We start from the raw sequence: 23,616 nt of genomic DNA on the forward strand, positions 1-23,616 counted from the left end.
GCCAGAGGGCTGTGCATGCCCCCACCCACCTGCTGGTACCCAAACCCCACACTGCTATGACACACAGCAGAGTCCAAGAACTTTTCCCTGCCCCCCAGCAGCAGCTCCTTCTGGGAGGGATACATTCAGGAGCAGTTTCCTCTCCTTCCCTGACCCCCTGAACAGTGAATCCATCCCTTTGCTGCCTTCTGGCACTGAAACATCTCCACTCTCTTAAAAAATCCACCATTTTTCCCCCTGGGACAGCATAGGTCTCTCAGCACAGGACGAAGGAGCTGCAAGGAGGGACTTGAGATGGGAGACAGGGAGATCTCAGGGGTAAGAAACATYCAAGCCACTATTCAAACGATTTAGAATACTGAGGGTTTGGGAGACACGGTGCTCTTGCCTGTGTACAAAGCAGCTTCCTCCTGCTGTCACATCACTGAGCTGAGAGCCCAAGTGAGTCCAGAGAGGATTTAAAGCACAAGCAAACAAACAAGAAAACCTCTCTTCTTGTCCAAATGTTTTGTGAGCCTTCATGCATAAGAACCTCAGCAAGAGCCTGAGCACTGCAAATGTTTCCATGGTCTGAGGRTTTCCTGTGATGGTTCCCAGCTCCCTTGGCTCCATGTATATAACCTGACAGTTCAGCTCTTTTCTGAATTCTCCTGGATTTCTATAAGATCATCCCTGGAACTCTCATAAATGATGAACAACTAGGTCAGCAGCATAGACTCCTCCAAAATCATCTCTAGACCACCTGATGAAAGGGAAGGGAGGTTTTTGGAGAAATTCACTGACATGCAAAGAGGATGATGATGCTCTTTTCTGCTTTGGTAGAACACAAATTTATAATGTTTTTAGTTTGCAGTGGGTTTCATTACTGTAATCTACAGCCACCTGAAGTTACAATACCAACACTCTTAACTTCTCTTGTCAAGTGTCAGCTTTACTTGTTCAGTGCCTCAGTTTACCCACATGGAAAGAAAGTTGCCCAATCTCATAAAACAGTGTGACAGAACTAGGAATAAACTTGCAACTGCCAGTCCCCAACCCAGCAGTCAGGGCTCACAGCACTTGGAGAACAACCCTCCCTGCCCTTCCTGGCCCCATCTGCCTGGCCAGGGATGGCTGCTTTRCATATGCTGCTGTGGCAGTCAGTTTTCATCCCCACTGCTGCACCAACAAACCCACAACCCCCTTTGAACTCCTGCTCATTTCCAATTCTACATCTGTGAGTCTTCATGAATAATGACACTCTGATCTAACTGCCTCAGGCTCTCTGCTCACTTAGGATACAGACTCCTGGGCTTTGCTKAATCCCCTTTGTTTCCTCTTGTCCCCAGTCTCAAACCCACAGATTATGACAGGTTGTTTTTCCCAGACTCCCATCCCCATCCTTAGGTGGGAGCAGGTCATGCAGCATCCCCAGCAGTCTTCTCAAGATATCCCCTCAGGCCACAGTGCGGCACAGCTGAGTAGCAAAGCAAGTCACGAAATATGGTTGCRTAACAAGAATCAAAAGCGATGCAGGAGGTAATAATCTTGTCCATAAAATTATTAAAATGCAGAGATTGCTTGCTGTCCGCATGACTGTGGAGAGAGCAGGGCAGCATTACCAWCCTCAGGGATCTGGGCTAAGGGGAGAGGGATAGGCAGAGGGAGAAGGAACAGAGGGAGGATTCAACAGCAAAATAGAATGAAAACTTCTTTTGAATTCCATCTGCTAGACATTTCCAGGTTTATCTTGAATATCCTGTGGACAGATAGGGAATTTTTGCATAGACAGGTGAAAACAATCCAAAGATGACAGGGCATGAAGGGATGACAAAAATCAAAGGGGATCACACCAAGCTGTTGGACCAAGTCGGGGATTTGTAGATGCTCAGGCCTTAGCCCAGATGTTATTGACATTGTGCTCTCCAGCACAATGATAATGCAACAACACCTGGCTGATCTTCTAAGAAGAAATCTCTGCCTTTTGTGACTCACTGTACCAAACTGAGTTTGGTCTATCAACCATGTCAGTCTTCTTGACACACAAGCCGAATTTGGTCACAAGACACAACTATAGAGGTGTGTGCACCCCAAGCAAAAAGCTCTGCAGCCTCATTAGCTCAACATGGTGCTCTGGCTAACATGCCTGGCAGCTTGGCAAGCATTGTGTTACACAGCTACCTGGTTTCTGTCCTTTTAGGGATGGTGCACATGGGATCTTCCTCCAATTGTCCTTATGCTTCTGGACTGAATCAGCCTTCAGCTGCTGAAACATCGTGGTGGAAGCTTGTAAGAAGATGCTTTATTCATTGTGGAGTCTCCTCTGCAGTTTCCCCCCTGGAAATGTTGTTTCAGAAGCACTGCTGTTYTCTGAAGTGGTCATTGATTGTCTTCTCTCTGATCTCAACTCTGTTCTCTCCCTGCTTGCAATTTAAATTGACACTATTGATTAGGCTATCTCTTACAAACATTTGACCCACAGCAGTTGTCTGCAGGAATGGCATTTTTTATATGACCTATTAAAAYAATGATTTTGTATTTTACTGCCCCATTCCTTCATATGAGGGCTGTGTCAGCATTTTCATATTTCAGCTTTGTACTCAGCCATCTGGTCCCAAAGCAAACGCCACGTATTACTCCTTCCATCTGTGGGACACTTCTGGCTTGAGATCTTCTCCTCCTCACCTCTCTAAGCCATTCCAGTTTTGGGGCTTTGTCAAAAACAATTCTCCAGTTCAATGAGGAATTTTGCACCTGCAAACTCCAGCATCAAAAAGGTCTAAGTGTTGAACAAATATTTTGGTTCCATCTTGAAGAAAATGGTGTACTTATGCCACAACATAAAGCATTTCCAATTCATTAGTAACTAAACAGGATGTTAAACAGCAACTGCTATCAACAGAAATTTAAAACCAGCAGGCATAGATTGAGTCCTACAAGAGCTGCCTGAGGGTATTTCCAACYTAGATATTGTTAATTTTATTTTTTAAATAATGGTCAAAACAAAGATACTTCAGAAGACTTGGGAGTATGAAATGTGGCAATATTTAAAAAGACCAAACAGAAAGATTCAGTAAGGAAGAAATTAATTAGCCTGATAAAAAMCAGCTTAGGGAAACATAATGGAAAACCCAGCAGTGGGTTTATTCTAAAAGTGTTTGAAGACAGGTGTARAACTTTTCAGAGTGATCCATCAGTTCATGCCTTTCCACCTCTGCCAAGTAGTGATCTAATTCTTGATCCATCTCCTGCTACCTATGTCCTTACAGTTTTTCATTAACTKTGATACTCCTCTTTATGTCTTCATTTAGTGGAGCAGCTTTTTTGCTTTTCCCCAMCATGACTCCCTCATAACCCTTAGTAGCTTGCATTCTCACTTTCTGGATGCTTCTCTCTTGTATTTGAAGTTAATTAATAACTTTTTACTCAACTTATCTTTGCCTTCTTTGGCTATTCCTGGCCTTGCCTTGCACTGGAATAGTTGGTGCTTGAGCTCTTGTTTATTTATATATTGCTCCTCAGACTTGTTTCCAGTGGGACTTTCCCTAGAAGTTATCAAATTGTTTAAATTTACTTTCTTAGCTGCACTGGCTCGGTTTCGCTGTTCTCACACAGTTCATAGATCTTAAACAGAGATCATAGAATCAAAGAATTGTTAAGGTTGGGAAAGACCTCCAAGASCATTGAGTCCAACCACTAACCCAGCACTGGCTGGATTCACTACTAAACCATGTTCCCAAGTGTCGCATCTACATGCTTTATGTACACTTTAAGGTATGGTAATTCCTTCACTTTCCTGAGCAGGCTGTTCCAATGCCTGACCACCCTCTGAGTGAAGAAATCTTTCCTAATATTCAATCTAAACTGGCCTGTCAAATCGTGAGGCCATATCCTCCTATCCTGTCACGTGAGAGAAGAGGCCTCCCCCCACCTGGCTACAGCCTCCGTTCAGGTAGTTTAGAGAGAGSTAAGGTCTCCCCTCTCGAGAGGGGAGCCTCTCGAGGCTCAGCCTCGTTTTTTTCCCAGGCTAAACAACCCCAACTCCCTCAGCTGCTCCTCACCAGACTTGTGCTCCACAGCCTCCATGASYTCTGTTGCCCGTCTCTGGACATGCTCCAGCACCTCAATGTGTTTCTTGAAGTGAGGGACMCCAAAACTGAACACAGGATTTGAGGAGCAGCTTCACYAGTGCTGAGTAGGGGACAATCATTGCCTTGGTCCTGCTGGCCACACTGTTTCTGATACAAGTCAAGATGTACCACCTTACTCATATTCTCATTCTCAACTGATTCTCCCCATTTCCCAGCTGCTTTCATTCTCCACCTTGTAATGTAATAGTTATTGTCCAGGTGTGTGTCCAGGTGTATTGCCAGGGTGTGACTAATCCAACAGAGATGCTTTCAAAAGGGCAAGCAATCTAGATTCCCCTTCTGGCCAGTGGAGAAACTCAGGTACTTCAGAACCACCTCACCCTGAAATACAWGGTGAAAAAAATAGGTCAGGTGAATGAAGCCTGAATACTACCTTTTGTCAGCTGCATGACAGCAAGATGACTGGCTTTGGATGCAACATAGAGATAAAGCAATGCCTGCAAGGATGAAAATGGAAAACAATTTGCAACGATTATAATGCTCATCAGACTTACCCATTCTAAAAAGCAACAGCTTTCTACTTCCAGAGCATGCATTACATGGGCCAGAGCTACAGCGTTAGTGGTGGTGTATTACAAACAACTCCAAAGTGTACAGCCACAATCCCTGGATGTAAACCAGGCAGCACAGGTAGGTGTAGTGAAGACGGATTTCAGCATATGGACCTGGGGAGACTGAGGTTGGGAGACACAGCACAGTTTGGGATACCATATAGGTAAATCAAAGAAAATGAAAAGGGGGTCATGGAATATTAAGCGCCACAGGAAGCAACTTGCATTAGAAGTTTCTATTTGGTTAGAAAATAAATGATTAAGATGCAGCTTGAAGGCAAAGCAAGAAATTTGTATTAAAACACCAGGTTGTAAAAAAGCCTCATTCTTGTTGAGGAACATATAACAGGGTGATGGCTGAACTCTATAAACCCACAAATCTGGCAGGTTCAAATCTAAGGCAAATTGGAATCAGTCACCAGTGTTCACCCACGTGAGATCACTTACCTGCAGAAAGAAGTCATTCTTCCTTTAGAGGGCAGTGAGAAGCAAAGTTTTATTTCAGATATTATCAGCATTTTCCAAACAATACTTCATTTTTGGTATCTCCCTACATGCTAGCGCAGCTTCTGTATCAGCAGTCCTCCCTTCGAGAACAATAGCCCTGATCAGACAATATGCAAAGACCAASTTGCACTGTGTGAAGCAATACAAGAATTCAATAGGCTTTTCAGTAACCACTTAATAGCCCATTGTATCACCCTTTACAGGCCACAGTCCAGTTTCTAGCTGTCCTGGCTGTGCTTCAGCAGCCCTTGGAACATGTCTAAACAGACTGATTGGCCCTTGTCCAGCACTGGTCTGAGCAATCCCAGATAAGGTGGCTGTACTTTGGTTTTTCYCACCTAGTTCCAGCCCAAGCAACCCCTTATTACACCATACTGAAAAGCATACACCAGCCCCTTACTACAATTTTGTATAAAGCTGTTTTTCAGCATTCCAGTTTTATTATAGATTCTTGCATTAAGTTCACAGCGAGGGTCTCATTTGTCCAAAACTGTGCAGCAGTCTGGTGTTATGGATGCTACGGACTGAATATAAAAATGACTTACAGAAAAATGCTGGGTTCCTTAATAAAGTGCTTGATCTGTCAAATGAAGTGTTCACAGATAACCTATCAGAARCTTGATGAAAATACCCATTAACCCTGACACATCATACATATTGACAATTTAACACATCTTTAACAGGGAGAAATAAACCTGCCTCAACAAACAGCACTTTATTCTTGTCTAAATGTACCAGTTCCACCTCCTGTTGTGCTTACCAACACATTGCTTGAATTGCAGTATAATCTGATCTCCTAGAATTGCAGTCCAGCAACACTTGTGCACTAAAAGCTGATGTACATCATCACTATCTTAGATTAAATTCTCCAATGGGCCTGTTTAAAGTTCATGTTGTTACTTCAAGCATGTCTATGAGGAAGAGATAAAGGGAGAAAAACCCCACCCCAAGATCTAGACACAAAGAGAATGCTTCAAAGAAGAGGTATTTATTACAAAATTAAATTCCAAATTCTACCTCATTTTCCATTATCACCTGTACAAAACACATTTATAGCTCAAGGGAACATTCTCCCATCCACATCATGGGGTACAGTAATTGCACCGTAGTTAGAAGACATTCAGTTCACAGACAGATGCACACACACACACACAGTCAGGCAGCGCTAGTAAGAAAGGTTCAGGCCATAGGACAGAATTATAAAAAAAACCCTTCTCACTGTTGCTACAAACTCTTGCTTAGCCAGGGCAAGTTCTTGAAGAATGGCTCTAAACAGTATCTCCTGCAAAACACAATAAGCTCATTTGGTATAGTATTAGGAWCGATTAAAAATTCAGTAGGAGTGGTATCTATGCTAACGTGTCACCACCACAGGTATTACTGGTGACAACCATAGCCCTTGACATTCAAGTAAAGAGCATAAAAAGTTTAAAAAGTGAAACAACTTGCAACCACACAACCAAGGTCTTAGAACTTGAAAGAGAATTTTCAGTCCTGCCTGCTCGCAGCCCACAGCCCCACCCCAAAGCAAGGATGTTACGGAGGTGGTGTTCTTATCCTCAGCCTTCCTTTCCCAGCAGGGAAGAGCCTTATGTTGTTTTCACAGTCCACACATTTTTGCTGTCATGACACATTGCCCATATGTGGGGCTACTTGCGGTAAAGGGGGGAAAACATTTTACCTACATTCCCCAGCTGGCAGAGGCTGGCACTGCTAAGGAGGTTGTCACATCGCCAGCAGGATCCTGAGAGGAGGAAACAGTGCTTGTGCCCAGAGTGCCAACTCAGAGGGTCACTCAGGCACAGCATGGAAGGGAAGCTGCTAAGTGTGGCAATAGAGAAKTTCAGGTAAATGCCTCGTGTTTCCATGTGAACTGTTGTTTTGCTCTCAAAACAATTCTCAGAGGGATTCAGGAGGGGCAGAAGGGAACTATCAAGTAACACATCATTTGTTTACCTTTCCACAACAAGGTTCTGTTTTCTCTCAGTACATGGGGCAGGTATTCATCCACTCAGGCTACTACAAGACGGCTTGTCCTACCCCTTATTCAGTATGAAATGGATGCATAGCCCAAAAACTAGAGGAGGCAAAGATGTGTTCTATACTTTGGGCATACTTCAAGAACCAGAAGGAAGGAGGAAGATAAAAAAGTATATCCTGTCAATGCCCTTTGTGCATCAATCAGCCTTTCCAATCAGGATGCAAAAAGAAAACTCTGTACACACTAGAGAATAGTGGTGGCTTTCACACTCCCAGGGCTGCGAACAATGATGGCAAACAATGATGACACAAAGTCCTTCACCTGGACCAAGGGCAACCTTGGCACAGAAATTTCCATTCAAATCCTCCTCACATCTGTGTCTCACAGCATGAGTAGTCCAGTTCCTGGAAATAGGCCAGTCCCTGCTGCTGGAATAAATGTGTGTGTATCGATGTCCTGAAGCGACTGTTAACAGAAACCTTTTAAGATGGATGGATTGCCTAGGATAAAGCTAGATGAGCCTAGAGGCCTATCCTTCAGAGACTGAAGTTTTGAAAATAGAGTTTACACACAAAAAAGAATCTGAAGCAGGGAACATGGCAGCCTGCGGCTTTTTGTGATTTGAATCCATGGATACAGTTAGRTGAAATATTCTGTCAGTGATAAAAGGAGCCCTGTCAAGCAAGGTTCAAAGAGAGCAGCTGCTCCAGAGAAGAGCACCTTCTGGCCTCAGAAAGCACTGTTAGTATTTTCCACATGACCAGAAAAAAAGACTAATGAGCAATTCACAAAATGAACCTGAACTCATTCCACAAGCACAACTTGAAAAACTGAACCAAAGCAGCCCAAATTCCATCCTGACAGCGAAGAGTGCTTTGCGCCCATTGCCTCATGGCTGTACCACTCAGATATTTCAAGACAGAGTCAGGAAGGAAATCCAAATTATTGTATTTTATCTGTCTAATAAAATATCAGTTACTATTATGTTTCAGCCATGGCGTGACGAATTTTGCTTTAAGAAGTGAATRCTGAAGGTAAAATTTTAACTAAAATAACTTTTCAGTGTTTTTCTCCTTAAAGAAGAGAGAGCTGCATCAACTTACACTTACTTGAAAATCCAACCCTTGGAGTCCAGAGGGTGCAGAGGAAATGTCTGCCCTCTAGTCTTCAAAGCAGACCTTTCAATCCTTTTAACTCCAGATCAAAAATAAAAATGCTGCTGGAAATTGCTCCCTCTTGTGGACTAGCTAGGGTTTTTTCACTGCATGCCTCCATCCGCTTACCAGCACACCCAACCTAAAAAATAGGTTAGTCCCAATCTCAATCAGATGTCATCAAGAAAATTTCGGAAGGCATGGTCCTAAAGAAAAATAAACCTTTTGTCTGTATTGAAACAAGCTGGACTTGTATATAGTTAGGTGGGATGGGAGAATGACATTTGCCACCTTCAGCACTCAGCTGCTAATCCACATCCAAAAGATCATTAATAATAAATGTTGGAGGGACTCCAGCCAAGGAACAGACTGGTTCATGTTTCTCAGGTAACTCCTACAAAACTGTCCCCTTCATAGTAACAGAAGAAACCAAGGTTATTCAATTTTTGTATTCTCATTAATCCRATAAAAAAAATAGTATTAGAAATTGTAATTCCGAAATATTCCCAAGTTTCTTCATTTTTTTTCTGTTGTTAATGCTAAGGGGAAGTGTGTAATTGTATGTGCTGGACAAAACTCTGCACTTCAAATCACAGCTTTTATCAGATCTTCTGGCAAATCCTCCCCATAACAATGGGGCTATCTTAGAGAAAGCTCATATTGAGGATAGCAATGTATTATGTCAATAATCTCACCAAGAGCAGAAGGTGCTGAATCACATTTCTACAAGGCAGCACTGCACTGTCTGCCTTCCACATTGCCAACAGTTAACAATTTGCTGCTGCTGTCAGATCTGGCAGGTTCTGAAGAAGTTTGCAGCCTTCTCCCACATCCTTCTAGCCTGTATATCACCTCTGTGAACCTCTGGCTCATGCAGGTAGGAGCACTTCCTGCAATAACAAATGGAAAAGAACCATAAAACCCAGCAGCTAATTAACACAATGACTTCCCACCACACATAAGCAGCAGATGATTAACTCAAACCTTTAGAATCAAAAGCATGGGTCCATCCCATCTGAGTTAGTATCTATAGGAGTCACATCTATAGGAGAGACTTCTTCTGGAGAGATGTGACATCTAAGCAAGAGCCTTACAAAAGCAAGCAGCTGCCTTACTGAACAATGTTATGTTCTTTACCAAAAAGGAATGAAAGCAAGCCTGACTGGAGTGTAGTTCCCCCCCCCCCCCCAGAACAACTATGCTAATGCAGCCCTTCTTTGTGTTAAGAAATACATTAGAATCCAAGATCTGGTAAAGAAATAAATGTACAATCCATGCTTAAAGGCAGACACACCCACCTGCTGCGCTCCCTCTACCTGTAATTTTGATGCAAGGCTGTGAAGCAAAGCAAGAACTCAGAAATAAAATTCATGAGTTCATTGAAACATACACAAGAGTTTTTCAAATAATACTTCTTGCGATGGGAACACAACTAGGATTTAAGTGTCATTCATGTTGGATGCTACAAGGTAGCAACTTGAACTGTGACAAGAAATTGAAACTAGATGAATAGTACGAAATAGAATAAAAGGAAAATCTAGAAAAASTGGCCTAACACGGGATGAAGGCACCTGATAAATCTAATTCCGCTTTGTGGAAGGGGTGAATTCAACATCCAATGGCTCTTGACACTTCACAGACAAAGAATTTCTGTCTGGTCTCACATTTCCTTCAATACAGTAATTTGATGTTCATCAGTGTATGAGAAGGAACTTGTTCAGCACAGGAAAACACTGAGCAGATATTTTGGCACCAGCAGCCTGTTTTGCAGATGCCACATTCATTGAGACGTAGCCTTCCCCTAAAAGCACAGRCACTGGCACTGAAATAGCTGGGAACAAAAGCTGAGTGACAGCTGTCTGTAAGATTTCCAAGCTATCATTTCAGTCTCTACTACACCCCCATGCTGGTCTCCACAGCATACTGGGGCTGAAAATAATTCACCTGCCATTTCCACTGTAATTTCTTCGGCAGTTTCAGATGGAACTGGAAAGACRGTACAAAGAGCTGGAACAGTCTGGCTCTGGAAACAGGCCTGCTAGGTGAGTGTTACAAATGATTAAARGTGACCAGAAAGCAAGGCAATATAYAGGGACAAAAAATTTCCACCTCTGCAGAGGACCTGGGAGACAGGTAAGGCACAATGGCTCAGGTGATTTCAAACAGACCCCTATTAGTGAAATTTTAAAAATTCAGGGTCAGAACAAAAAAAACCTTCAGACACCCAAGGCAGGTACAATGAAGGTCCCCAGATACTTACAGTAAGCTTTCAAAAACTTCACCAAAGTAAAGGTCATTATTCATGATAGAAGTCCTATAGCACTTCAAACTAAAGTGGTGCTTAGATTACAAGAAGGAAGACACACTCACACAGAGTGTACATGCAACCACAAACAGCCTCCAACTTGTACTGGTCTGGCTGCTGGAATGCCCCTGCTCTTTGACTTGCCCATTCTGTTTCAAAGAATTGGCCTTTAGTCAGCCAGTAGTCCATTAATATAACCTATGGATTCAGGACATGAGTCTTAATTTAAGGGGATCTTCTCATCCTCTGCATCTTCCAATGCAGGCAGTGCAAACAAATGCCAAAGCAACAGGGTTACTATACCCAGAGCTCTCCGGAGAGGGCATTTTACAGTCACATATCTTCAAAGCACCAGAATCAGCCTGACATGCAGCAGATCTCGTGCTTCTGATCCACTGTTCCCAGGTTTCCTTTGCTCTAGAACTCCCAGGAGTCCATCCACCGGAGCCCTGCCATGGGGCTGCTGGGGTCGGAGGCCATGGGTCCTATCATTCCATAGGACAGTGGATGGAAGAGGTAGAAGCTGTGGAAAGAAACCAAATGCCCATTAAACACCATGCAGTTTTYTGTCTCAAGAAGTTTGCAGCCTACTGGACCTTTGTCTTTGGGCTGCTCTAAGCTCCACTGGGGACCTTTTAATCTCTGAACACAACATATACATAGCACACAGTTTTGTGGTATTTTCTCTTAGAATCTGATAAAACCTACAACAACGGAAAATTTGCCTGTATTTGAGGAATATGACACCATCATTGGGATTAGAATCAGGAGAAGAGAGTGTTCACAATGTGTGTGGCAACAAAATAAAGATTCCCTGCAATGGAAAGATGTTCTATAATGCATTACTGGTATACAGATGGTGAATCTAATCACACTTGAGGGGTTAGGATTGGGCTCGAGCATGTCTGACAAATTCAGCATGAAGAGAGAATTRGCGACTGTCACACATTCATGAAAAGTTCAGCTTTTAGCACTCACCTGTACAGGATGAGCAGAACCAGTGTCAGGAATCCACCTCCATATACTTTTCTAGCTGYAGTGCTGGGTGACAAGAACCCAGCACAGAACTTCAATAGTGCATCCCAGGTGATTCCTAGGAGAACGAAGAGRCAGAAGTTAGGAGAAGAACAGAGCTGCTATGTTCACTGACTAGCCTGATGAAACTCTGCTAACACTAGAAGACCATGTCAATTTTTAAATTCATTTACCTTCATAACCTTCAGAACCATTGTCTGAAGATTGTCTTGTATTGGCAGAAGGTTCTTTTCATCCTACCTTTCCATTTGAATGAAATGCCAAAGAGATCTGGGCCCCAGATGCTAACAAAGTTGGTATAAAATCACAGAAAAAACTACCAAGGCCAAATTACAGACAGGACAGAAAAGCGGGGGCAGCAAACGAAGGGAAGTAACTTTTATAAAAAAATATTTAAGAACAGTGAAATTGCACAGACTAGGAATCCCATTGCTAAATTTAAATGCCCTAAGCACTAGACATGACTGTCTCTACAGGGTGATAATGAACAAAAAAATAAAAAAGGTAATTTTGGCACTGCAAATGTTTTTCACTACATTGTGAAAAACATTTTGAGTAAGTCAGTGCTTTCAAGTCCTTTGCACAAGCCAGCAGAAAGCMTACAAAAATACATTTTTTAGTCTGGAAACATTAAATTTAACAGAATACCACCTGTTTACCTACCTTGTCTTCTCCAAGACTCTAGTATTTACCTGTCAACATGCTGGAAAAAAGCATGGCAGGAAAGTAGTGGTGGAAGTAGAGAACTCGTCCCATCATAAAAAAAGGGAGGTAATGAAGGAGCCAGCCCAGGGTAATCTGCCCTCCACCATGAAGCACAACTCTGGACAGTTCTGGAACACAAAGAAACAGACTTCAGCAGAGAAACACAGCTACAGTTCCTATTTGCAAATCATAACACACTATGTAAACTCAACAGCAATGTTCTTTGCAGGAAGACATGTTTTGATCTGGAATTGCTTCCAGCCTCTGCAATAACCTAGATGCATTCTTTACAAAGATACAAGCACTCCTCTGAAGAGCAGTTATCAGAAAAGATATACTAAAACTTAAGTCTCTAAGTATGGCAGGGGGTTGACCATGCTCTATGCTGAGACCAAATGTGCAGTTTCTCAGGGTGTGGATCAGACTAATCAGGTGATTCCAGTTTCTGATGGTTTTCATTCTCTCTGCAATGAATGTCTCTACACAGCTTAGCCAATAACTTATTCTATAATTGAGTAGCTTCCCATCACATTTTAGAATTCACTTCTAACAAGGAGATCTACAAAATGATAGAACCATTGATGTAAACTGGAATGAACAAAGAATGACTAATTGGAACTTGTGAAAAGTTCCTTGGCAATGAACATAATAAAGGATCATTTTATCTCTTGTATTTGTCATTTGCTTTGCATAAATATCAGAAAACATTTCTTGTCTTCAAACACTGTGTGTACTACTGAGTACAGAGCACATGCAGAGCTTGACAGCAGGACATTGATTAAATGGCCTGTATCCCTTGTAGCCAATGCAGGTAGCCAGGGACTATTTTTGTTGAAGATCTGTGGTGTTCACTATTWAACTACAGATACAAAGTTCCCACTCTTTTCCTTGTGGACACCGCTTGATAAACCAAGTTCAGTGGTTTCCCACCCTTGACACAAAAAGTCCTGTCATCCACACACTTTTAAAGTGCCTGCAAAAGGCGTTTATAAAAAGGAAGACTGACCTCACCTTTGAGTTCAGATGTCAGTTGCACACCTCTCTTCAGTGCCACTGCAGTGCAAACTGTTATCTGAAGATATAACCCAATGGTGACTAGATTTAGCCACCAAATCACCTACACAAGAGAAWAAGAAGGATCTGGAACTTTATGCTGGATATGTGGATAAGAGCAGAAATGGAAAGTTACATGCAAACATTTACAGTACAATAAGAGAGACAGTTCAAAAGGAGAAGGAAAAGAAACACTGTCACTGGCAGAAGCGAAACTAAACCAGAATTTGCTGATGACACTGGTTTGGAACCTCCCACTCCAGCTTACCGGGTTTCCGAGCAAATAAACCCGATAATCTGTCTCATTGACACCAGAAAAACGCAGTCCCTGAGGAAAGAGATTAGAAGAGAGAAAAACAGATATTCATCAGTCCAGTTTGTATTTTGCACAGTGCCTAAGGTGAGACATATTCTCATCCATGCATCTCAGGTGCTACAAAATAAAGCGGACAGCATCTTCAATGCAGTCACGAGGTGCTGCGCCGCAAAAGGCACTGCAAAAGCACTTGAAAAGAGAAAGGAAGATGGATTGATCAATATACCTGGTAGTTGATGGGCCAGTGCCAAGGTTTGGATGTAACTTCATTGTCCTTTGGTTTGAGGCCGCTGTTTCCCTACAGATAAGTCAACATAAAATTTGAATGAGCAGGCAGTTATGCTGCAATGTCTACCCAGAAATGTCTGTGTACACAAACATACATCAATATTCTTCCTGAGTGAAAACTCTTTTTTAACCTACATAAACAAATCATCTTCCACAATGGTCACAATGAGGACTATGAATGTTTTAATGCTACTGTGCAAGCGAAAATGGGTTTTGGGCAGCATAAAAAGCAGTATTCTCTCATTTCTCTTCTCCAGCTTTTCTGTCACTGAGGACATATGTTGCATAAGCAAGAGCTTTGTTCATTAAGAGACTACTGTGACAGGTTTCCCTCCACTATGAAAAAAAAGCCTTAAAGATTATTTCCATGGAAACTCATGCAGGTGCTTCCTTACCTGAGACAGCATTATCACTGATTGCCATGGAAACACTTTACAATAACACTTCACAAGCACTAACAATAATGTGCTTGATTACCTTTTTTCTCTTAAAAATCTGAGAAGAGCTTTGCAAACAGTAGCAAAGAAAACCCTAGATGCCTTCCTCAAAATAGTAACTTCCCCTTCTTCAGATGAAGGGTTGAGGAGCTGGAAGCAGAAAGGCTGTGGCCAAGAGCACAAAAAACAATCAYGGGAAAAGCCCGCAAGAGCAGTCTCGCAAATATTAAATGTGCTCTTTTTTCTTCTTTTAGTATATATTCAGAGATAAAAAGGAAACCAGAAATCACAGCTCCTTCATGAACTTGAAAAAAATCGGAAGTTTGCCTTTTTCAATCCAAACACTTACCGTTCTTCTAAGTGTCTGTTTAACTAAGTTTCCTGATTTTCACCACAGTAATATCCTCCTGCTTCTCAAATACTAATTTTACTTTAAAACCTTGTAAGAAGGTAGGGAAAACATTACATAACTAGGCAGTAGCTAGATCACACCAACAGCAAAGCCAGACATTAAGTCCAAGGCTTCCAAACTTGGATTTGAAAGATTGAGCTCCAAGATCATACTTTTTTCTAAGTATAAATTCATGTAGGTTGCTCAGGCATGTAAATTTTGCCCTAGCTTGCAGCCGTCACCCAGATCTCTCAGGAAGTGCTATCTCTTTTTGATGAAGAGAGAGAAGGGAGAAAATTATAATCTAGAATTAACGATATCTTACCCGGATCATAACCATGTGGGATTCTAGCAGAATTTCTGCAAAAGAAGGCTTCAAAACATCCAGGCTGATATTGGGCACTTCAGAGAAAGAGAGAAAAATAGATTAGAGGTTTGCATGGTTTACTTTTATTTGCCTCTTTCATAATAAACTAAACTCCCTCCTCCTACAACAAATCTGCTTCCAGAACTTTTAATTCTCTAGGCAATTCATTCATATTCTAAACACAATGGCTTGCAGTCAAAAGTATCCTCCAGTGAATTTTGCAACTGATTTAGTCCTAAATTTCCTCCTTTCCTTCCAGGAGCAACAGAAATAGATAAAAGTCTATTAAATAAATGATTTGTATTTCTGTCTGAAATTAGAGATGTACTTTTCATAGGCGGCTCTTTATCTGTAAATGAGCCCTAAGTGTGGGAATGAAAAATGCATTACAAGAGAAAAGGAAAGTCTAAGCCCAGGATTTCTCTTCTTTGGTTTGCATACAGTTGTCAAGAAGGAAGAACAGTAAGTGCTTTAATAACCCAGAACTCAGCCCAAGTTACCCGCAATTCATGGGATGAAAATTGTGTTGAACAACCCGGGCCAGATGAGACTGTGAAGCATATGTAACTCCTGGATGAGGCTGCAAGGCCCATCTGTCATTACTGGCAAACTTAGATCTCTGTCACACACTATTCATTTCTTGATGGTACTGCAAAGTACACCAGAACAGAGTGGATCCTAGCTTTTCTTAAAAATCACGGAAATATACATGACATACTCATATCAATGACAGTAATTCCCAATTAAACAATGTTAGAAATAAAAGCCTATACTGGAGTGCTTCCTACTTTGTAACCCATGAATATCTTAAAATCCTTTAAAAGTCTTTATACTTCCACTACACTTCAAGCAGTATCACCAGCTTCCAGTACAAACAGTGAAACAGAAAAGGGCTCTGCACCTCTGCATGAGCTCAAGTTCAGCAAGTTTGCACTTAAGCTGGGAAAGAACACATTCTACATTTCAAATGCAGAATGCCAGTTCCTGCCATCTGACAGCCCATCCCTTCCTTTAACAGTGAGCCAAGATGCACTCTCAAAGGAAAAGAGAATAAATTACTTACATTTAGGGTTAATATGATCTTCAAAGTTCCAGAGGGAATTGGGAGTCTCCTTCAGGTATGGTGTACAGGTGACTTCCACTTGTTCCCAACCCCTAAGGATCAGCAGAACAATTAACCAGCATCCCACAGGAACACTCAGTATTTCCATTTCATGCCTGAATTTTTCCTATTACACTTTATACTTCTCCATAGCCTCTACCACTATCACACAGCCTCAGCAGCTGCATTCTTACATGCTCTCAGAACCATGTAGAAGCCAAAACMGATAAGCAAGGCACTCCACATCAAAATTGTACAGAATATTTTAACCACATTTCACTYTGGATACCTAAAAAAACCTAGATCCATACATAAACAGTGGGATTTTTGAAAATTATGCACCATGCCAACTAGAAACTACTTTAATTCAACCCTTATTGTCCCTCCAGAAGAAAATCACCATTGCTAATTTAAGTCAAACCACACCTAGAACAACTGCATTACAGAAACAAAAGAATTACCTTAGAGGATACCAATAACTGCTCTTTAGTCTGTCACCCTATGTCTAGCAAGCCCCATCAAAGACTTTGGAAGAAAGTGCATCAAATCTGGCAGTAATATGACAGATTAATAAGGAATTTTCTATCAATCACCACTTAGCAAATTTCACTTATTAAGTAATCCAGTAACTAATTACCACTTAATTCTTTGAAGAACAGTGATTACTACCCTTTAAATTAAAAAAAATATAAAAATCCAATACACTCTAACCATCCTTATTTGTAGTTAACAAATTTTTTTTTCYCTTCAGCTCTTATTATCATCAGTATTTTGTGGCAAAAACTTCCATTCACATAGCACGTTGTTAGTAGGGAAAAAACAAACAACTCACAACCTTTTTTTAATGCTCATGATGGAGTCTGGCTTTTTTTTTTCCCAACCAATCTGATTATTTAGCCATGAGCCCAGTTTTACAGTGGCATCTAAGTGGCATTTGCACTCCTGGCCAGGCAGTTGTCAGAGGTACCTACCTGCTCTCACTATGATTCAGTATCCACAGGATTCCTTAGAATCTGGTTTTAACACAACACAGTAAGGAGAAACTTAAGGTAGCAGTAAGGGAGGCAGCTCTCAAAACAGCTGCAACATGAATGCACAGCCTCTGCTTCAGGATCCATGTCACCATCCCACACGGTGCAGCTTTACAAGCAGAGCACCATCTGGATGTGTCAGCATATGCCTTATTTTAATGAGGAAAATATATAATTCAAGGACATAGAAAATCCCAACCCCTGCTAATAGCAGCTTGTAACCACTGCCTCTCTTCAGATGCTGCATGCAAAAATGGCAGAAGGTCTTCTAATCACAAGGTAAATTAATTTCAATAAAAAGCAATTTTGAAAATTATGGTACAAAAGAGCATGAACTGCCCCAGTTTCTAGCGATTTCTGTGAACCCCAAGCATAAAATGTGATTTTAAAAACATGTCTGTCATCCCCTCCTGGACTTATCAGATGACAAGATCTACGTCCATGCCACTCTTGGATCTCTTAGTACAGGATATTATTTTCAGAGCCATATAGCTTCACTGTAACAGAGCATAACCCTAATCCAGATCTTCCCCCGGTCGTATTTTCAGTACCTGCTAGTTGCACTTTTTTCTTTCAAAGAAACAGAGGAAATGTGGTTAATTGCTTAGTCTAAAAGTACCATCGAGCAAAGGAACATGTCAGCTCAACGCCTTGCAGCAGTAGATGGGGATTACAAACCATTTACCATTTTGGCAGAGTCTTCCCAGAAGAGCCCAATATACACCCTGTGGCCACATGGGTTAGCCGGACCTGACTCCGTAGCACTTTGATGAGCTTCCCAGTCCTTCTGCCCACCACTTCAATCCTCCAGAAGTCATTGGAGTCTCCTGTTCCATTCTATCAYGTAAACATACCATCGGAGGGAAAAACATCACAAAAACAGAAAAAAAGAAACAAAAGAATGCCCAAACTAGAAGACATACAGAACTGGAGCACTGCTAATAGGAAATTCCGAAACTCTAATGGTGGCAAAGCCAAACAAACTAGCCCACTAGTTTCTAACTAGGCACTCACACTTCACAGAAGAGATTCCCCGTGAGGAAGACATCATTCTAGACAAAAGCAACCACTCTAAAATACATCTCTATCTTGCCAACCTTAATTTTGTTTGCTTTCAATTCATTCTTGACTGTAGCTCAGAGTTACAGCATAAACAGGGGTAACTTGGCTGCTGCACAAAAGGGGCTTAGGCAACAGATCTTTGTGTTTAGAAATTCAGCCCTTAAAGCAGATTTCATCTTCATGATTCAAAATTCTRTCATCATTCTGTCAAAGAAACACTTGTCTATGTGACAAGGCCAAATACATAAAATAATACTTGTCAGAGCGACTTCAAGGTTGCTCAGTTTGTCATTTCTGGAGTTGAATGCTGCCAAAACTACACKGACAATAAAAGTTTAAATTATTTTTTTATCTGTGTTCAGATTAAATAGACCTTAGATATGAGATAAGCCATTTCATACCACATCAGTTTTTTCCTTCAGGATGGCAGATGTCCATCTACCACCCCGCCTAACAAGCTAAAACAAGCAGCAATAAATCCCCTTGGCATGATATGAACTCTCCCCAAAAGAAGGAGCATTTATTTTATCTTGCCTTCACTTACTATTCCATAGCCAGTGACCTGAAAATGCTTCCTTGTCAGGGGAGCCTCATGCTGGTGACTGTGCAGATTTCTAGAAGTTCTGGAATGAAATTAAAAGACAAACCTTTGAATCTTGTCAATTTGTGGTAAGAACATTGGTTTGAGCCATTCAGAGATCTGCCAGTACTCGAACCACTGAATTCCAGCTGAGGGCATGGCAGGATGCAGCCCTAACAGGATGGGGGACATGGAGGGAAACTGTCACTTCCCAGTGTGTGACTCTGAGTTTATGCCACACTGGACAGTGACGGAAAAGGATGACAGCATGAATAAATCCAACCCTCAAACTACAGTCTACCACCTCCAAAAGGAAAAGAGGTTAGTTTTGTTTTGCTCTGGGTTCATTTTTTTTTAATTAACAGTGTAAGTGTGACAAAGAAAAGAAGAAGAAAGTAAGAAGAAAAGCAAGATCCTGGCCTTTTTGTGATTATCAATTTTGCATTTGAGGGGAAAAMTTGTACCAGTTAGAGGGAAATCAGTGGCTACCATTGAGCACAAAGAGCTTCCCACTCTGGCAGGGACTGCCAGCTGAGGCAAGGAGAGAAACCCGGCCATAGCCCACCAGTCCTTGGCAAAGCCCCTGTGCCAGCACCCAGCCACCGCTGCCACCCGGACCCGCAGGGACCCCACTGTCCCGCAGGACGCGCCACACGCCAGCCCCCAGCACCACTGCCAGACCCTGCCAGCAGCGCCGCCCGCGCACCTCCCGCGCCGGACACCTAAGCAGGACTTCACACATCTTGCCTGATCAAGATTCTGTACTCCTCACTACCATATTACATATAGTAAAGTCCGAAATTCAAAATTTTAAAAAATAGTCTTATAATAATTTTGGAAATCTAATCAATGATTTGTGCATTTGCCATACTGAATACAACRTGTCGTGATTTCCTGGCTCACAAGTTTAGAGGTTCTGTTAAATCAAAGCTGTGAAAGCACAGAGCATTTTAGTACAGTGACATTAGATTAGACAGTGTATCAAGTCACAATAGTTCCCCTGCTTCCTCTTAGGTATTCTCTGCCGAAAGGAAAGGGAAGGGACCAGCTTCCACTTTCATTCAAAGTGTTTAACTGCTACGCTCTCAGTGCTGTTGAGAACTTCAGCGGGTGGATACTGCCTATGAACATAGGAATAGGATTCTTGCAGTACACTGACAAAAAACCTATACTCTATAYGCCTAGAAAATTCAGCATGGAGGCAGGCAACAGAACGAGGGTTTCGAAACTGCTTCTCTGGAAGCGTTACCCTGATTATCAGACCTCACACAACTGAACAAATCCTCCTGCTGCTTAAGTAAGTGCTCCTAATGAAGTTGTATGTTTCTGTTAAAAGTTTCTCATTTAATAGACACCTTTCAAAACATAAACCATAGAAGAACAACTCTACAAACTTCACACTGGAAATTCAGATATACAGACACCTCTGTCACACTGGCTGCTTATGCCCATCTAATTACAGTCTCCAGCAGGACAAGGCTCCCAGCAGYTCTATTCAATCACACAATCTCTTTGAATCCCAGAAATCATCCTTACTCTTTATGTTCCAAACGAATAATATCTCCATGCCTCACAAACTCCACAGGGCTTGAGGGATCAGACAGATCTGCTGAAGGAAAACAAATTAATCATATCACTGATGAACTTTACCAGGGTCTTAAAAAGCTTTTTGCTCAAGCAGATAATAAAGCAAACAAATTTGTGTTGACTCTAAACCTAGTGTAAAACAGTGATCTAGACTCTAACCCTGTGAGCTACTGCAAAAAATGTGAACTATAAATAATACTTGCAACACTGATTGTTATTTTTCTTATACATCTACATTACTTATATTTTTTGTTGYTTAGACAGTTTCTGTTAATTTTTATATACATATGTGTCAGGTAAAAAAAAAGGAAGCTGCCAGACCAAGCATGTCTCAACTACATATACTGCATAATACTCTAAACCAACAGCTTTCTACACAAACCATAGATCATCACATTCAGTACTCCTATCTGGTCCCAAACAATCATGTCAAACACAATGTACCAGACTGTAACAGGACCCAACTCCCCAAGACACCCAGCCACAATAACAGATTGCAAAAAATAATAACTGAGTTCAGACTAATTTCCTCTCTGCTGTTATTTGCAGCCCTGCACAACTGAAAATTTTTCAATGCAACCGTCAGCTAAGAAAAGCCTATTTACTTCAGCCATACAATCTGGAGAAGAACCAAAACACAGGCACACATAATGTAAATCAAGATGGAGACAACTTCCTCTTGTTCTTTCTCCTCGCCCCCTCATATCCATGAAGGATACTCTGCCCTGGAAGGRACTCACAATATTTATGTGAAAAACACAAGCAGCAGTTATATATACTTTACTGGTATTTGTTACCTGTATCTGAATCATGTTTCTTTATAATCCACAGGTTATTCAAATCTTTATGTAAGTAGGCAGTAACCTGAAATGACAGGATGAACTATTTTACCAAACAAGAAAAAGGCTGGTGGTAGCAGACACACATTCACCAACAAATCAAAGCCCCAAATGAATGCACCAACACTATAGAAATCTTGGGATTACTGTTATGACAGTGCCCCCTAGGAAGTCAGTTACAGGCCACTCCTTAACCCAGATGCCACCTCTTAGCCAGTGTATGGCCTGCACTCACAAGCACTAAACTTCATGAAACTTCACATGAGCCATGGGGAACAGCCTCCAAACACAGTCTGACCTCCTCTCACCCTGTTTCAGAGGCTCCTTCTGCAAAAACAGGATATCCAAACCTGAACTCTTGAAAAATCACTGACCACTATCTGAAGCAGAAGATGGAAGMAGCCTTGGCTTTGCAGACAGCAGAGATCTGCGACAACAGGCTGACTGTGACAACCATAATATTTCTGCCAAAAGATCCAGGCAAGGTAAGCATTCAGGGATCACCTGTTACAGCTGCACATSCTACACAGCTAATCCTTGCCAGGCTGCTCAGCCCCACTCCCAAATTGCCCTTCCCTGCTCTTAGTTTCATAAAGTATGCTCTGCACTTGAATTCTGCCTGTGCTTGAGCTAGTTCGGCAAGACGACTCCCTATACTGTAATCAACATTKATGTCATGTTAGAGTATTAGAAATTCTGATTGTGACAAGCAGCAGGAAAAAAAGATTGAGGCAAAGTTGTCACTTCTGAAAACTTCCTCCTCACCACAGAGACAGAAGGGAGTTAAAAACCAAACACTTGTGTTTCTCTGGCAACTTTTTCTCAAGGAGCTCAGAACAATTTTTAGACACTAATAATCGAACTGCAGAATACATCTTGAGAAAAGTGCAGAAGCAGCAAAGATTTGTGAAGCTTGATGATGATGGACAAAAATAAGAAATCCACTTAATTTTTGTACTTCCTAATTACCGACAGTTGTATGGTTTCTGATTTCTACTTTCACTTACTGCTTAATCATTTAATGAGAAGCCCTTAGTTCAGATAGTTTCCATAATGACTACATTAGCATACAAACGTACAGTATCTAATTTAATGAGCAAAGCATTACAAATTCTTTGGTAACAGATGAAGGAAGAAAGTCACAAAGGAGAGGAATTCGTGTTAAGGTCACAGAGGCCAGTGACTGAAGTAAAAACAACACACAGCAGTTCTATTCTCTTGCTTTTAATATACAGCCAGAAAACCTGTAAGATAACATATTTGTTTTATATGTAAGTTTTACAGCCTTCCTTGAGGTAACTTTCATTATGGAAGACTATTCTGAAGTCCTCTTGGACTCCATTTATGGAGGGTGATCTTGCTGTTACAGCAAAGCCTTGTTAYTGTATGTCACTCCATCACTGCAATGTGGCAGGCTCTCCTCAAGCCTCCTTTTCAGTCAGTTCCAAGCCCAGCTGTGGTACTGTGGTACTGTGCACAGCTGTGGTACTCAGAGGGTAACAGATGCTGAGTAAACACATAGCTCCTGCCACAATGGCCCCTAATGCGAAATGCAAAGGGTGTTAAGTCAATGGTTGTAGTCACAGGCAACACTATCACAGCACACCAACCTGCTGCTGGCGAGCCCCAACGCCCTCCGGGTAGAGGTGCCAGTGGGAGTGAAGGTATCCCCCTGCCATCCGAAGGTTCTTCATTGTGACCACAGACCCATATGCCAAATCTGCATGAGAAGAAAGGAGAAAAAAAGATGTAAGGCAGCTCTCCTGTATCTCCCCCAGCTAGTCTGCAGTGCTCGATTAGGCATGCATTCTCCATTGTTTTGATGGAAGTTTGTTTCCTGTTTGACACATTACTCCACAGGGTTCATATTTCCCATCATTATCTAGKATTCAGGGAAACTGTTACATAACATTTGACTGAAACACTTAAAACTMTCCACTGAGTTTTAACATAAACAGAAGTGCTAAGGCATTCTTTTGTATGCAATTTCATAATGAGAGTTTTGAGATAGCTTTCCCTAAGAGTATACAGTCAAATTAAAACACTGCTGACTCCTACAGCAATAAAAGAGGAAAGGGAGGCAAGCTCAGCTACTGGATAGCAGAACTGATACCCTGGCTTAAGACATCTCCTCTCCTAGTCCCCCAACACAAATGACAGAACTCAGCCTTGGAGAACAGACCTGATGCTCTCAC

At 41.7% G+C, this 23,616-nt stretch overlaps 1 protein-coding gene across 3 annotated transcripts in view; it reads right to left on the minus strand.

Moving 5' to 3' along the window:
- Positions 1 to 1,071: 1,071 nt before the first annotated feature.
- Positions 1,072 to 23,616, minus strand: part of POMT2 (protein O-mannosyltransferase 2) — a 32,493-nt gene continuing 9,948 nt past the window's right edge. Inside the window, exons 9-22 of one of the 3 annotated variants that reach the window (XR_008966164.1) lie at positions 23,032 to 23,141; positions 21,380 to 21,446; positions 20,532 to 20,604; positions 18,960 to 19,038; positions 18,039 to 18,190; positions 16,284 to 16,375; positions 15,179 to 15,255; positions 13,964 to 14,035; positions 13,690 to 13,749; positions 13,380 to 13,485; positions 12,356 to 12,496; positions 11,607 to 11,721; positions 10,268 to 11,151; positions 1,072 to 9,213 (exon numbers count right to left, since the gene is read on the minus strand). Coding sequence is in view for 1 of the 3 variants with exons in the window: in XM_057378735.1 (XP_057234718.1) it covers positions 11,046 to 11,151; positions 11,607 to 11,721; positions 12,356 to 12,496; positions 13,380 to 13,485; positions 13,690 to 13,749; positions 13,964 to 14,035; positions 15,179 to 15,255; positions 16,284 to 16,375; positions 18,039 to 18,190; positions 18,960 to 19,038; positions 20,532 to 20,604; positions 21,380 to 21,446; positions 23,032 to 23,141 (1,250 nt within the window). In the remaining 2 variants the exon portion in view is untranslated. Of the gene's footprint in view, positions 11,152 to 11,606; positions 11,722 to 12,355; positions 12,497 to 13,379; positions 13,486 to 13,689; positions 13,750 to 13,963; positions 14,036 to 15,178; positions 15,256 to 16,283; positions 16,376 to 18,038; positions 18,191 to 18,959; positions 19,039 to 20,531; positions 20,605 to 21,379; positions 21,447 to 23,031; positions 23,142 to 23,616 lie in introns of all 3 variants that reach the window. The other 2 variants (XR_008966163.1, XM_057378735.1) reach the window with 2 other exon arrangements.

Source organism: Malurus melanocephalus, unplaced genomic scaffold (genome assembly GCF_030028575.1).
Source record: "Malurus melanocephalus ecotype Western Australia unplaced genomic scaffold, MMel_1.1 scaffold_0, whole genome shotgun sequence".
Lineage (NCBI taxonomy): Eukaryota > Metazoa > Chordata > Aves > Passeriformes > Maluridae > Malurus > Malurus melanocephalus.